The sequence below is a fragment of the Natator depressus genome, chromosome 1 (genome assembly GCF_965152275.1).
Source record: "Natator depressus isolate rNatDep1 chromosome 1, rNatDep2.hap1, whole genome shotgun sequence".
NCBI classification, from domain to species: domain Eukaryota; kingdom Metazoa; phylum Chordata; order Testudines; family Cheloniidae; genus Natator; species Natator depressus.
This window is the reverse complement of record NC_134234.1, coordinates 304,705,361-304,722,424: the sequence shown is the minus strand read 5'-3', so window position 1 is coordinate 304,722,424 and position 17,064 is coordinate 304,705,361. Positions and strand designations below refer to the sequence as shown.

General features: G+C 42.5%; 1 protein-coding gene across 1 annotated transcript in view; it reads right to left on the bottom strand.

Annotated features, from left to right (window-relative positions):
- Positions 1-17,064, bottom strand: part of CPED1 (cadherin like and PC-esterase domain containing 1) — a 217,806-nt gene that overhangs the window by 32,045 nt on the left and 168,697 nt on the right. The window contains exons 18-19 of the mRNA XM_074942311.1: positions 12,593-12,710; positions 59-195 (exon numbers count right to left, since the gene is read on the bottom strand). Coding sequence (XP_074798412.1) covers positions 59-195; positions 12,593-12,710 — 255 coding nt within the window. The remainder of the gene's footprint in view (positions 1-58; positions 196-12,592; positions 12,711-17,064) is intronic.

Below are 17,064 nucleotides of genomic sequence, written 5' to 3'. Positions count from 1 at the left end.
GGATGACTTATCTTCTGTTACAGATACAGCAGGTGAAAGAGATAAATTGGTTGCATACCTTTCTGCCTTCTACACATTGCTGGAGCTCTGGCTTAGTCAGAACAGAATACTGACAGTTGTGTGGCTGCCATATTATTTCTCGCCAGTCACAGGTTCTGTTGTCAGAACAGCTGAGGCAAGGCACAATCCACTGCCCTGGAAAACAGCAAAATGTCTTTTGACTCTCCTACATATTTTTGCCAGCAGGCTAAGGTACTCTTAATACTTAATTAATGAGACACTGTCTAGTTCTGTCTCATGTAGGTTTTAATAATTTTTAACTCTGTTATTTTGGAAGCTTGAAAATAGTATTTCTTGCTCCTGTGCTAGTCCTTTTCCAGTTAGCAAACACTGGTATTTTTGCTTTGCCTGAAAAATTTGGGAATGTCCGGATTCAGTGTTTTAATTTGGGCTCATTCCTAGTTTTCCTTCCTCGTAGCGGCCAATCCTTGCTAGGAAAGGAAGCATGATTCAAGTGGGTAATGCACAAAAATGAGACAGAGAAGATGTGGAGTAGAATTTTCAAAAGTGCTTCACTGACTGAGGAGCCTAAGTCCCATTTTCAAAAGTGACTTTGGTGCTAAGGTCTCACTGAAAGTCAATGAGATTTAGATTGTTAAATGCCTATGTCCTTTTTTGAAAATAGGACTTAGGCTCCTAAGATGTGGTTTACACTACAGACCTTTATCAGTATAACAACACCGCTTAAGGGTGTGAAAAATCCACACCCTGAGTGACGCAGTTATACCAACCTCCCTCTCCGCCCCACCAGAGACAGCACCATGTCAGTGGGAGAGCTTCTCCTGTCGCGATAGCTACCACCTCTTGGGTAGGTAGATTAACTAAGCCAATGGGAGAGCTCTTTTCCATAGGCTTAAAGCGTCTTCGTTAAAGCACTACAGTGCCACAGCTGCACCAATGCGGCGTTTTAAGTGTAGATGTGCCCTAAGTTACTTACGTGCTTTTCAAAATTTTACCTCTAGGTTTTAGTGAAAATTAATAGAACTAAGGGCGTAGCTATACAGTGAGTTAATGTGCAGCAAGCCGGGATGTGACTTATTCAGCACACCAGCTTGCCATACACTTACTCTCTGTGTGGACCCTACTACCGTGTGCTAAACGTTCCCTAGTGCACTTTGACATACTCTTGTTTCAAATGCACTACGTCAAAATGCACTACAAAACTTTTAGTGCCTAGTAGCAGGATCTACAAGGTAAGTTAGTGTATCGCCAACCAGTGTGCTACAGAATCACACCCTGGCTTGCTCCACATTAACTCGCCATATACAAAAGCCCTCAGGCTCTGAAGGGAGATGAAGAGACCTGAAAGTGCTCAGCCCTCATGAGGCCAGTTCTACACTGGGAAGACTTTGCTGGTGCCAACTGCAACCCACCTATCCCCGCTCTGGAGAAACAAACTATGTTAGTAAAAATGCACCTTTCCCAGTTTAACCATCTCTACAGTAAGGGCTTTTGCTGGCACAGCTGTGCTGGGCACAGATCACACCTCTTCACACCCCCCTACTAACCTAGCCAGCCAGCAAAAATTTGCAGTATAGTCCTGGTCCTCAGTATTTGACAGCCTCTTGTCTACAACAGCTGTTTCTCTTCCAGCAGCATCCTCTCTGCAGAAGGTGCTGGTAGCTGCCTCTGCAGTGGCAGGCTTAGAACATTAAACCAAGCCTTGTAAGTGGTTATTGATTTATTTGTTCTAACTTCTCAGTTAAAGGAAAAACTATTATTTAGAATTGGTTGGTCTTTGTCACCAGATTCCTTTAGGGCTGGGATCAGCCTTTCTGCATTTTCAGTTGGGATGCAATTGAGGCTCAAATCATCTTCATATATTCTTAGGTTTTAAGGCCAGAAGGGATCATTAGATCATCTAGTCTGACATCCTGTATAGACTGTAGAATTTCATCCAGTTACTTTTGTATTGAGCTCAATAACTTATGTTTAACTAAATCACTTCTTCTGGAAAGGCATCCAGTCTTGATTTGAAGACATCAGAGATGGTGTATCCACCACTTCCCTTAGTAGTTTGCTCCAATGGTGAATCACCCTCACTGTTGTTATGCTTGTGCCTTATTTCTATTTTAAAGTTGTCTGGGTTTAACTTCCAGCCATTGGTTCTTGTTCTGCCTGTCTCCGCTAGGTTAAACAGCCATTTATAACCCAGTACTTTATTCCCATGAAGGTACCTTATACACCATAATAAAGTCACCTCTCAAGCTCTTTAATGTCTCTCTGTGAGGCATTTTTTCCAGCCTGCAATAATTTTTGTTACTGTTTTCTGCACCCTCTCTAATTTTTCAACACCCACTGTAAAATGTGGACACCAGAACTGTACACAGTATTCCAGTATCAGCCTCACTAATGCTGTGTACAGAGGTAAAATCAGCACCCTACTCCCACTCAGTACTCCCCTGTTTATACATCCATAGATCCCATTAGCCTTCTTTGCCATACCATGTTGGCAAATCATGTTGAGTTGCTTGTCTACTATGACTCCTCAATCCTTTTCAGAGTCTCTGCTTTCAGAATACAGCCCCCCATTCAGGAGGTATGGGTTGCATTCTTTTATGCTAGAGGTATGACCTTGCATTTGACTATATTAAAATACAGTTTGTTTTAATGGACCCAGCTTATCAAGCAACCCAGAGCCCTCTGTATGGCTACCTTGCCCTCATGTTATGTACCACTCCACCAATCTTTGTCTCATCTGCAAATGTTATCATCAATGATTTTATATTTACCTTCAGATCACTGATGAAAATGTTGAACAACATTGGGGCTAGAACCCTGCAGAACCCCACTAGAACATCCCCATTTGATGATGACTTCTCATTGACAACTACTTTCTGAGATCGGTCTGAACCTGCTGGCTCATTACTGGGCACCGTTACTTTCCCACTGCAACATCCAATCAATAGGGGGATCCATAACCTCTCCAGCACAAGAAAGGAGGCCAGAGGGGACCTGGAGGTTGTGTTAGATAAAGAGCAACAAGCTGGAGGCAGCTGGCTGGGAGCTGGTGGCAAAGAGAAAGCCAGACAGGTTGGGATCTGGGAGCCAGTTTCAAAAGCAGCCTCTTGCTGGCAAAGGGTCCAGTGGCAGTTGCACCAGATAGAAACCCAGAAGTATCCTACAGACTTGGGGCATGGAGAGGGAAGGATGAGCATATGGACAGGCCTGACTAGGAGTATAGGTGCTGGACAAGAGGACTGGGCTCTAGCTGGGGGATATGCAGGCCAGTGTGTGACTGCCTGCAGGAGAGCAGTGGCCTGGAGTGAGTACCTTTGGCACCAGACGCAGGGGCCCCACCTCCTTACCCCTGGACTGGACTGTTCTCAAGGGCTGTGTTAGGGACTGTTGGTTTGTCTTTGGTTTGTAACTTAAAGCAATCATTAATTGCATGATTTATTGCTGGCATACTTCGCTATTTGTCAGATGCTGTGTTTATGGAAACACACCAAGGGCTAGAGACTGAAGGGCCTAGAGCTTGGAGCTCCTCCAGCACTTGCCGCTGAGCCTGTGGTATGCCCAGTATGCTACCAGCCATCTAGGGGACTGCTGTTCCACAGCAATCAGAGGGTATGTCTACAACACAGCAAAGAAGAACCCACGGCAAGCCTGAGTCAGTGGGCATGGGCCAGCTGCAGGTTTTTCTTTGCTGTGTAGACATACCCAGGGTGACCCCCTGCAGTGGGGCCAGTTACAGTAGTTATAAGGCCAGAGCTGATGAAACACCTCAGATACGTGCACTACCTTCCATAATTGGACATCTCTGGGCCAAGTTATCTGGAAGACACATTGGCAGCTTAACATTAATAAGTGCAAGTGACATAGGAGTTGTAATTTCAAACAAATTGAAGGTATGTAACTTGCTAGAAGGTGGGTCAAGTGGGTAAGGAGACTTCGCAAACAGAGTTTGGATCAGGTTCAATATTGCTACTCCAGTAAGGATAAATGGCATGAAGTCTTGGCTTCAAGTCTACCCTGATAAGGCTAAGGTCAATGTATTGGTTGTGCAGTATGGAGGAGGAATCTTTGAAGATAAGTAAATGCCTGTGGATTCTTCAATTCCTTGCTTGGTACATTTTTTTCTTGTCCGTTAAGAGGACAGGAATTCATTCAGTGCTGATTTAGCTGAATGGTTTATTTTAAAATTGTAGGCTCAGGGATATGCTTTTCAGGGGACTTCTGAGCATAGCTACGTATTTGTGAGCATCTGACAGCTCAAGAAAAACCAGAGATCCATAACATATAGGGTATTAAGTCACATTAAATCAGAAGCACTAGGAGGTTTAGGGGGATTGGCAATGGGATCCAGACTTAAAGCTTTTAGTCTTATTTTTGCAAGTCCTGCATAGGTCAGTAGTGATTCCAAGTCACTGCTATCCAATGGCTGTCGAAGGGCCTATGTGATATGATTGCTGTATCAGTCCAATTTCTAGTGGACACATCAGAAAAACTACTGTCACATTTGGCAAATTTGTCAGTGTTGACAGAGAGGCAAAGGATGAAATGGTTGCAGAAGCCAGGCTACCCTCCCACCTTCTGGAAATGGTCTCTCAAAATAGGTGTTGAGGCACATAAGTTAGACAGTTTTGGGAGATGATCTTCCACTGCCTACACCCAGGCTTTATTACTTCTGAGGAGAAACATTAGTTCAGTCTCTGTTGCTGTCAACCCACTTTCAACTTGACTTGAACAGAACGTAATGCATTTGAGTCTCTGCACTGACTTCTCATTTGTTGGATAAATGCTGGCTCTGTTTGGCTCTGAGAACCCTTCATGTCAGAGATTGCCACTGTCACTGGGTGCTTTGCAGCTTGAGGTAGTAGATCAGAGGAGTCGTGGTGAATGGTCGGCTGCTTGAGCTGTCTGCTCTCACTACTACGCTAGGGTGTGAGGCTGGGGACAGGAGCAGGGAAGGCAAAACAACAGGAATGAGGCTTCTAAAGATCTGCCTGTCACTTTTCTGGCTCTGGTTACACTAGCCCAGCTTTTGGAAGCACAAGTTTATTCAGGCAGCCTAAGCCCCGTTAGCCTCATGTGCCAGGCACCTGTGCAGGATTAGGAACATTTTGGACACTTCTATGGATATGTTTAATTTTAATCTATAAAAATATAGCAGAGGTTGAGCATGAGACTGCGGAAAACAAGACTGCCAGGTCCTAGATACCTTGAGAGTTTCTTCCTGACACCTTGATGAGAAAGAGGATTTGCATAGGGGTGGCCTCAAAAATACAGAGGGGAGATCTGAAGCAAATATATTTGGTAAGTGGCAGGGTGTTTTGGCTTATCAGACAGATAAGTATAGAGTCCTCCCACATAAAACTGGCATAAATCTTTCCTGTCAGCCCTTGGAAAGCCTTGCAAGAGCACATAAAGGGCAGTATTTGTCCTATACTCCTGCCACTGTGCAAGGTAATGCACTACCTAGCTCACACTGCTATGAACTGTACACATACGCCTAGAGGTTGTATTAGTGAATGATGCACAAAGGGCCTTATTCAAAGCCTGCTGAAGTAAACAGGCGTGTTTCCTTTGACTTCAGTGGGCTATGGATCAGGCCCTAAAGTTCTAGCTTTTGCTGTTCAAACTAGTGGGGGTGTCTATATGCTTCGGGATTTCATTAGGCAGATGACTTGCCACTATGCAGCATAGGGAGGGAAGGTTCTGTGGGTTAGGGCACTAACCTAGGATTTGGGAGACTTGGCTACAAGCCCTTGCTCTGCCACAGACTTCCGGTGTGACCTTGGGCAAGTCTCTGTGCTTCAGTTTCCCCCCTGTAAAACTTTCCTACCTTGGTGTTGTGAGGGCAAATACATTAAAGATTGTCAGGCATTCAAATACAATGATAATGGCAGCCATGTTAATACCTTACAAAATCTAGCTCACACGCTTACTGCTATGCTCCTTTTTAGAATAACAGAGTAAGAACAAAAAGAAAAAGGAGTACTTGTGGCACCTTAGAGACTAACAAATTTATTTGAGCATAAGCTTTCGGATGAAGTGAGCTGTAGCTCACGAAAGCTTATGCTCAAATAAATTTGTTAGTCTCTAAGGTGCCACAAGTACTCCTTTTCTTTTTGCGAATACAGACTAACATGGCTGCTACTCTGACAGGTTTCAGAGTAAGAACAGAATGTTTGTCTTACTTTGAATTTCCTGACCTATGTTGGTTTGTGACCCAAATCTGGGGCCTGGGAGTTTTGTTCACAGAAAACAAAGAATATTCCCAGTGTAAAAAGTTCTTAAAGAGTATCCCTAATGGTAAGTTCTTTGGGGGGAGGAGTGGTTTAAATTTAGCAATCGTATAAAAACTGGGCATTTAATTTCCTGACATTTCAATTTCTTCTTGAAAAATCAAGTAAATAAAAATTCTGGCAGTAACTGTAACTTCGGGGATCGCTCTTCCATTACAGAACTTTCTTCTTAATGTCACATATATTTGTGAGTGGCTCTGTTTTTAAATCAGAAACTGAAAAAGCAAAATATTGTGGAACTGAAATGTCTGAACAATAAAAGTTAAACTTTGGTGACTGAAAATGGTAAGTACCACATGAAAAACTTCTTCAAACTGTTTGTGTGATCTGTAATCACAAGTGCTCTCCCTATATTTAATAAATAAGTAGATTGATCCTATAGCACAGGGGTTCTCAAACTCCATTGCACTGTGACCCCCTTCTGACAACGAAAATTACTACAAGACCACAGGACAGGGGAATGAAGCCAGAGCATGCCTGAGCCCTGCCATCCTGGGCTGGGGGGGCCAAAGCCCAAGCCCCACCACCATGGGTGTGTGGGGGGGGGGAGGGGGCAAAGCCCAAGAGCTCAGCTCCAGACAAGGGGCCTATAACCTGAGCCCCGCCACCCAAGGGTGAAGCCATCGGGCTTTGTCTTTGGCCCTGGGTGGTGGGGCTCGGGCTTTGGCTTCGGCCTCGGGCGGTGGGGCTCAGGCGTCAGCTTTGGCCCTGGGCCCCAGCAAATATAATGTAATGCTAGCCCTGAGGGGTTGTGACCCACTTTGGGGTCCCAACCCACAGTCTGAGAACCACTTCTAAAACGTATGCTAAAGATTTGCAGTAAATGTAAAAAATGAGTGAATGATGATGTATAACAAATGTTGTCTATAGGAAGCATTATTCAATGCCAACAGGATATCTGTAGAATGAAGAGTGGTTATACTCATATCTATTTTTAAAAAGCTGCAAATTCATATATTTTTGTATATAATAATTATGCCCTTTACCAGCTGTGAATTAGTAATATTGGATGAAATGGGTACCGAATGAAAAGGGCATCACACAAAATAGCCACAGATCTTGCCTTTTTGACATTTGAATGATACCAAGGCATTGCAATTAGTACACTGGACCCCCGCTAGAACACGCGTCTATATAGCGCAAATTTGCATATAACGTGGTTGCGGCCGTGGATCCCAAATTTAATTACTTTAATTGGAATTCATCTTCATGCGGTCCCTGCATTAACGCAGAACCGCGTATGGATCCCAAATCCCACGTTCTAGCAAGGGTCCGCTGTATATTGAGCCAGCTGTCCACCCCAACACACATGCACACCCAACTCTGAGAAACACTGAGGTATTGGAGCTTGGAATGGGTTCCATGCCATACAGTACATGTTTTCCAATCAGCCAGGAACCTGCCAATTTTCTAATAAATCTTCTTCCAACACTTACTAATAGTGTTCACACCGTGTTGAGGTGCACGAGCAGAGCTGAGGAGTGCAGGAGGATGGGGTCTAGGGAGTTGGGGTACACTGGAGAGCTGTGGAGTGCAGGAGGATGAGGTCCAGGGAATTGGGGTACACTGGAGAGCTGTGGAGTACAGAAGGATGGGGTCCAGGGAGTTGGGGTATGCTGGCAGTGCTGTGGAGTGCAGGAGGATGGCGTGCAGGGAGTTGGGGTATGCTGGCAGAGCTGTGGAGTGCAGGGGATAGGGTGCAGGGAGTTGGGGTATGCTGGCAGAGCTGTGGAGTGCAGGGAGTTGGGGTATGCTGGCAGAGCTGTGGAGTGCAGGAGGATGGGGTCCAGGGAGTTGGGGTATGCTGGCAGAGCTGTGGAGTGCAGGAGGATGGGGTCCAGGGAGTTGGGGTATGCTGGCAGAGCTGTGGAGTGCAGGGGATAGGGTGCAGGGAGTTGGGGTATGCTGGCAGAGCTGTGGAGAGCAGGAGGATGGGGCCCAGGGAGTTGGGGTATGCTGGCAGAGCTGTGGAGTACAGGAGGATGGGGTCCAGGGAGTTGGGGTATGCTGGCAGAGCTGTGGAGTACAGGAGGATGGGGTCCAGGGAGTTGGGGTATGCTGGCAGAGCTGTGGAGTGCAGGGGATGGGGTGCAGGGAGTTGGGGTATGCTGGCAGAGCTGTGGAGTGCAGGGGATAGGGTGCAGGGAGTTGGGGTATGCTGGCAGAGCTGTGGAGTGCAGGTTGGGGTGCAGTTCGGTGCACTGGCAGAGCTGGGGGCCTTCCACACCCCCAAACTTTCTCCTCCCCTACCATCCATCCACATCTATCCCCCTACTGATAACCCTCCTCCCCTTGCTGAAGCCCCAAACCCCTCTCTCCTGATTACCCCACTCCTCCACCCCGCAATACTTCTCTTCCCCTCCCAGGAGGTGTTCACAAGTCTATTACCCCCTCCCCCAAATACTTTGATTACATTCCTCACCCGCACCCCCCAAACTGCCACCCATGACTCACAAATCACAGCAACCTCCAACCATTCAGTCCAAAGCTCCTTTTGTTTTAGGAGAGAGCTTGTGATTAACTTCTCTTGAGTTCTGTTCATTGAAGGGTGAGCTCACAGCCATCAATCTCAGACAGGTGTGTGATTACTACCCCTCAGTTTAACAATACAAGGCAGCAGAAGGAAACCAGTTTCCTTGCCCTGGCTATAACTCAGGAATCCCGCGGTGATATAACCCCAAACTTGGGTCACTAATGCTACCCTACGCCCCCATGAAGTGCACCAAATTTCAAAGCGATCTGATTACCCATTTGGATTGTAGAGCACTTACAAATGTCAAGTTTAAAGTATATTTTATTGGTGCATGGGCAGTGTAAAAATGTACATTTTATTAAATTCCGTTCTCAGTTTGGGTCCCCAAAAAATTTAGTGGGAAACTCACACTACCTTGGGTAAAATTAAACAGATTGAGACCATTTTGACCCACACCATATCAATAGTTTGATTTCTAGCTCTGCCCCAAAAAAACCCACCTAGAAACTTTTTAAAAAATGGCTATTTTTTCAGGGTTTTTATCTTTGCAACCCTGAGCTCAAATGACTCCAAATTTGGGTCACTAGCTCTACCCGGTACCCTCCAGAGGTGCACCAAATTTCAAAGACATCCAACTAAAGCATGTCAATTGTAGAGGACTTTGAAAGGTCAGTCTTTGAACAGTTGTCATGACGCAAGCTTAACTACAGTGGCATGACCACACCACTGTAATATTAAACGTTAAGCTATGATCTATTAAGGCCCAAATCTACATTTGTTCACACAAGTCCATATGGACTTTCCATAGACTACAGTGGCCTGATTCATATGCAGAAGCTTCGCAGAATTGGTTCCCTTGTTTTTAAGCCACTGTGTCTCTTTTGTGTTTTGCAAAGTGCCAAGCACATGGGCAGCACTTAAAACTAATAAGTAATATTATAATAATACTGAACATTTAACTATATATTATGTTACAGCCTGGTTGAAAGCTCATTGAAGTCAATGGGAGTTTTACCAGTGGCTTCAGGAGGCTTTGGATCAAACCCTTAATTATTGTTGTTGATTTTTCTTACTATCACTGGAATCATTTATCAATCCTGTGGTTCCAAACTGAGATAGATTGCAGGCAACTACCCTGGTTTGACATTAATACTCTGCATTTACTGATGAAAAACAGACATGGGGTACTTAAGGGCCTTGTCCTGAAAGATGCTGAGTGCCTCCTGGGTGGTGCTGAGCCACCTCAAATCTACTGAAGCAAACAGGAGTTAAGGAAGCTTAGTCCCTCATTGGATCAGATCCTAGAGGACTTGCCCAAGGTCAGACCAAGGGAATAGAAACCAGGGGTGAAATCCTGGACCTATTGCAGTCAGGGGAAAACTTCCAAGTTTTGCCATCAACTTCAAAAGGGCCAGGATGTCACCCCAGGTCTTTGACTCCCAGTCCTCCTGACCATAAAGGCCATCCTACCTCTTCAGGGGTTTGGAAGAGTCAGGATTTTGATGTTTCTTTGAATACTTAATCTATTTAACAATCAAAGGGGAGACAAGGGGAGCTGTGCCTTAGTCAGGACTTCAGGCTTGCTCCTAAGGGCACCTGCACAGCTCTCATTGCCAGGATCGGGATCTCAGTCCATAGTTACAAATGTGGAACTCATTGCCAAACTATTCTACTTGTAGTTAACATTTGTAAACCGCATGAAAACTACATAGCAATGTATAAACGCTAAGTACTGCACACTCAGCACTTGGGCTGAACCTTGTCATTTAGATGGTATTAGCTACCTTCACTTTGTTAACAAGAAATTATTCTTCCATTTCTGTTATGCCCTTTGACTCTTTATATATTGAATGTTGTTTCAATTTGAAACAGTTGCACCACAGATATTATTTATCAGAAGGGTATAATGTATTTTGTTCTTCATTTAGCTATATGCAGCATTCAAAGCAACCTGGGCTCTAGGACCCTGGGGGGGGGGGAAGAGGAGTACTTGTGGCACCTTAGAGACTAACACATTTATTTGGGCATAAGCTTTCGTGGGCTAAAACCCACTTCATCGGACGCATGCAGTGGAAAATACAGTAGGAAAATATATATACACAGAGAACATGAAAAAATGGGTGTTGCCATACCAGCTGTAACAAGACTAATCAATTAAGGTGGGCTATTATCAGAGGGAGAAAAAAAACATTTGTAGTGATAATCAGGGTGGTCCATTTCCAACAATTGACAGGAAGGTGTGAGTAACAGTAGGGGAAAAATTAGCATGGGGAAATAGTTTTTACTTTGTGTAAGTCGGAGAACACTTCAACCTCCCTGGACACTCAATTTCAGACCTAAAAGTCACAATTCTCCAACAAAATAACTTCAAAAACAGACTCTACCGAGAAACTGCAGAATTGGAATTAATTTGCAAACTGGACACCATTAACTTAGGCTTGAATAAAGACTGGGAGTGGATGGGCCATTACACAAAGTAAAACTATTTCCCCATGCTAATTTTCCCCCTACTGTTACTCACACCTTCTTTTCAAACTGTTTGAAATGGGCCATCCTGATTATCACTACAAACGTTTTTTTTCTCCTGCTGATAATAGCCCACCTTAATTGATTAGTCTTGTTACAGTGTGTATGGCAACACCCATTTTTTCATGTTCTCTGTGACTATACATCTTCCTACTGTATTTTCCACTGCGTGCATCCGATGAAGTGGGTTTTAGCCCACGAAAGCTTATGCCCAAATAAATTTGTTAGTCTCTAAGATGCCACAAGTACTCCTCATTTTTTTTGCTGATACAGACTAACATGGCTACCACTCTGAAACCTGAGGGGGGGAGATTCCCAGATCTCAGGCTACAGCCCAAGCCAGAATGTCTACGCTGCAATTAAACAGCCCTTAGCCCAAGCCCTGCAAGCCTGAGTCAGCTGGCACAGGCCAACCGTGGATGCCGTGTAGACATGCCCTACATTTCTGCTAGTAGTATATACAGTAGTATGATTTTATTTCCATTTGTCTAATAAAGGAAGATAAAGAAATAATTATGGTCTTATCCTGCAAAGACTTCAGCATGTGCATAATTTTATGCACATGAATATTCACATTTGTAAAAATATACAAGCTTAAATTTTTGTGGGATTGGGTCCAATATATTTCCACATTCAAAACTGCATTCCTTCTATTATGAACTGAAGAGCAAGCTTGTTCATATTGACCTGCAGCATATATCTTAATTATTATAAAAAAGACATTTAAACCATGCTATTTGGCTTGTCCATTGAGATGTTTAACTCTCTGTGCATCGTTTATATAAAAGGGGCATATTTGGGTTAGTTTGTTTATTTAAAAATTTGGTTACTATTTTTGTCTATTCAAAACATGGAATTGGAAACATAAGACTATGGCTGGTAAAAATGCCAATAGGTTTTTTTATTTGCAAAAAAAACCCAAAACAAATTGTTCTAGGGTTTTCTTCAAAAACTTGAAAAAATTTAAGAAAAAATTCCATTTAAAAATGTATGTTTTTGATGGAAAATTTGTCAATGAGCTCTACAAATAATAATTATACAGGGAAACTATCTTCTCTGAGGAAACTGTTTCACTCAGAAAAAAATGTCTCTTAAACCTAAACTGCCTGTGTTAATCATGTAAGTAAAATACGTAAATAAAAGAGTCTGTATAGCAACAAAATCGTGGTTTCGCTTGTGTCTTTTGTGTGCATAGAGAAAGGACAAGGAGATTTTGTGTGTTTTATTTTAGCAGGGTGCAGGTATTTGTTTTTAAAAGGGAGCGAATACATTAAGAACCAACCTTTTGTGTCCCCAGCTTCACAAGTCTTAAACTGTGTCTCTGAAATTGCTGAAAGGTACTCAGGAGACAGAGGCTGTAATCCACAGGATTCCTCCGGCTGAATTAACGAACCACAATCCTGAATTACAATGAAATTAATTAAAATCACAGTAGCATATCCAAAGCATTTGACAATATGCATGGTGTAAAAAACTTTTGTCAAGGACAGCTAATGAGAGAGAGAAAATATTTGGATTGATTCTGAAAACCATTTGTCCTTCTCCATTCAACACACTTTCAAATGTGCTATGTACCAGTGATTTGCAACGAACTGCCAACCTACAATCAACGTGAAAAAGGTTGCATTGAGCAGTTCCCTGTGCATCATTTTTGTATAAAAATAAATATACTTTAAATTCTAATCGCCATTTAATTCTTACTTGCTGCCCACATTAATTTTATAGAGAAAACCTGCACTCACACAGAACATGTTTACTTGATGATATGTGCCAATTTAGCTTCAAGAATACATGTATACCCACAATCTCATGTGCAAAGGAAAGACAGAGAAAAGAGGAATCTCAAGAGGAACAAATGATTGAGCTGCCAGAGGGGCTGGCTTGGAAAGATTATTACCTGGGGTGGGAGATGGACATAATGAAATATAATTTACCTCAAGAGTTTGGGACACGCATACCATAGACAAAAGGAAGACCCAATAACGATCCATATACTATATTAACATGAATAACCGTCTATGCCAAAGAATGCTTAAAATTAAAAAAATTCTTATAAATAGCCTTGATTTTTTCTTTTTCATATTTATAGTAAATGTGTGTGTGCACGGAGATCTACAATTAATACAATCCACAGAGAATACTGAAGTACTAAATTACACCGATGGAAGAGTATACACTGTAAATACATTTTGTTGAACGGACTGGTTTCCTGGAATTAGATCATTTCACTGAATGTTATGGACTTTAAAAACCTATATAATGGAATTTAATTAATGTTTGGCACTTTAGAAATCTGGCAGTAACAATCTGGCATAGCAATCATTTTAAAATTAAAAGCCTTAAAGTTTGTGGGTGAATGAGTTTCATTGGCTTCAAGGAAATGAGTCTGTCTGAAAATTGCTTTAGGGGTCTGATCCTGTGAGGCACCACCAATTTCCAGTGGGACTATTCGGGTGCACAACGATTACTGGCATTATTAAGACTTAGCAGGCTTGAGCCCTTATATTCTAAATAATGTATTGTACTGACATTGTTCTTGCATATATAATATACAGCCATCTGTGCTATGGTATAACTGGTATAATTTGTATTGTGCTATTTCCGATATCAGATTACTATAATTTTCTTCATGTATAAAAAGGTGTTTGAATCCCTGCTTTAAATGCTTAGCTTAACCGTAACTATGATACTGCGGCAAGTGCCTCCATAATGCATTCACATTTTTTGTCCTATAACTGTGAAAATGAAAAATATGACATGCTATGGAGATCAAAATAATTTTGCTTTTATGACATGAAAAAATATGAAAATCTGACTACAACATACATTAAGCCATTTATTTAAATACTCTGGTTAAATTAAACATTATTCTATCACAATTTCAGTACTCTGTAAGTTGATTTTTAATTTTTCATAGGATTATTACTTTTAAACGATTATAAACATACTATACAGTGGCAAACAGTTTAAACAGACAGAATAAACCATATAAAGAATGGACATGTTATAAAAAGATTTTTCACACTGAAAGGAGAATAAAATGAAATGTTTAGAAGAAGGTAGTGAATTTATACTTCCCCTATTAATTGAACTATACTGATTTTTGTCTAATTCGTTATTTTTCTTAAATGATACTAAAATAAATACATCTACTGCATGTATTTACGATTGCTTCTAAAATGCACAGCAATCAAACTATTTAGAACAATGTTTTTCAGAAAATATTCTTCGCCTCCACCTTCAAATTAGAACCATGAATGAATGACAACCAGTTAGGTCTTTAGACTGTTGGGGTGAAATCCTAGCTCCATTTAAGCCAATAGGATTTTTGCCACTGACTTGAATGGAGCCATGAAGTCACCCATGAAATGATTAAATACTAGCGTACCTTAATTTTTGCTAAGATTACTCTCGTAGAAACACCCAGAACACAAAAGCAAAGTGCTCTCTCACATAAGGCCTGATTTAACGCCCCTTCAAGTAAGTGGAAAGACTGTCATTACTTCAAATTGATTTGGATCATTTTAATGCACAGGACTCACTGTAGTGGAGACAGCTGTATCTCTGTGGTTTTTTGCTCTACCACCTTACTCCCTCTTTAGGGTTTCACAGTTAAAGAAGGCTGATATAAGCAAATGAATGACACTGAGTTCTTCTAGTGTCAAACCGTGATGTCCTCTTGGAGTCTCAGGGTCTGGACACACTGTACAGATATTTGACAGTATTACTTAAACTAACAGTAACATCAGAAAGCTTCAACCTTGCAGCACAACAATTTGCACAAGGCTTCACAAGGAAGGCCTAAATTCCTGACTAGCCTGCTCTTTGCTCTCAACACAGTGCCATAAGATAACTTAACAGGGATTTTCTTGTTCAGACTTGTGCACAGTATAGGTGTTTAAACAAAAAAATATTCTTTGATTTTAATTGAATTCACTGGGTGATACCATCAAGAGCAAATGTTGTCTGGCAGGTTTATATTCACTGAGTCAGTTTCATTTGTTAAAAAGCACGTGGTCTGAAATACAACATAGATTGTTTAATAGCAGAATTCTCAACTCGGAGCATCTGGCTGTGAGAGGTCATGGTACCTGCAGTACTTGAGGGAGGCTCATTTTTGCTTTTACAAAGGTCTAATCTTTTATGATCAAAGACAAGTTTAATATTGCTATATAAAAATGAAGCTGAGGCAGCCAGAGGTCAGACACTAATATTTACTCTAGCTCCATGTATGGTACATTGAGGGCTTTATTAACAGCTTGTGGATTTGTCAAGTTCCCCACAGGTACTGCAGTGCTATAAAACCCCTCTCACCATGCCCGAAGATGAAACGTCTTGTGATCTTAGGTATGTTTACAAACTATCACTCACTGCAAAGATGAGAGGCAGCCAAGCAAACCTAAATGATACTTCCCCCTTGTCTCTGCTCCTGTGAATACTCATTTTTAAAGGGCAGTCAGAAAAAGAGCCCTGAACGTCTGGACTGAAATCAAAAGAAAGCTCCACTGAAATACGTATTTCAATACATAGCTAGAATTGATTCTTCATATGACTGGTTTAGCATTTTATTTGTAAACTTCACTTTTATCTTTACAGAAGATTTCTGAGGCAATAGCAAACAAAAAGATAGCAAAGCTTTTCCATGTGTGTCTAGGTAGCTTTCTGTCAACCCCAACCAATATTTAGAGAAGGTAAAAGTCTGTTGGGTGAAGGGGAAATCATCTCTTTCTAAAACAGTCTATAGTGAGCTTGTGCTTCATAAGAAGCATCAATTGCACCTGTTAGGGTATGTCTACGCTACGAAATTAGGTCGAATTTATAGAAGTCAGTTTTTTAGAAATGGGTTTTATATATTCGAGTGTGTGTGTCCCCACAGAAAATGCTCTAAGTGCATTAACTCGGTGGAGTGCTTCCACAGTACCGAGGCTAGAGTCGACTTCCGGAGTGTTGCACTGTGGGTAGCTATCTCACAGTTCCCGCAGTCTCCGCTGCCCATTGGAATTCTGGGTTGAGATCCCAATGCCTGATGGGGCTAAAACATTGTCGTGGGTGGTTCTGGGTACATATCGTCAGGCCCCCCTTCCCTCCCTCCCTCCGTGAAAGCAAGGGCAGACAATCGTTTTGCGCCTTTTTTCCTGAGTTACCTGTGCAGACGCCATACATGGCAAGCATGGAGCCCGCTCAGCTCACTGTCACCGTATGTCTCCTGAGTGCTGGCAGACGCGGTACTGCATTGCTACACAGCAGCAGCAACCCATTGCCTTGTGGCAGCAGATGGTGCAATAGGACTGGTAGCCATCATCGTCATGTCTGAGGTGCTCCTGGTCACCTGTGTGAGGTCGATCAGGAGCGCCGGGGCACACATGGGCGCAGGGACTAAATTTGGAGTGACTTGATCAAGTCATTCTCTTTAGTCCTGCAGTCAGTCCTACTGAACCATCTTATGGTGAGCAGGCAGGCGATACGGATTGCTAGCAGTCCTATTGTACCATCTTCTGCTGAGCAGCCATGAGATGTGGATGGCATGCAGTCCTTCTGCACCGTCTGCTGCCAGCCAAAGATGTAAAAGATAGATGGAGTGTATCAAAACAAGAAATAGACCAGATTTGTTTTGTACTCATTTGCAACCCCCCCCGGGCCCCCGTCTAGGGGACTCATTCCTCTAGGTCACACTGCAGTCACTCACAGAGAAGGTGCAGCGAGGTAAATCTAGCCATGTATCAATCAGAGGCCAGACTAACCTCCTTGTTCCAA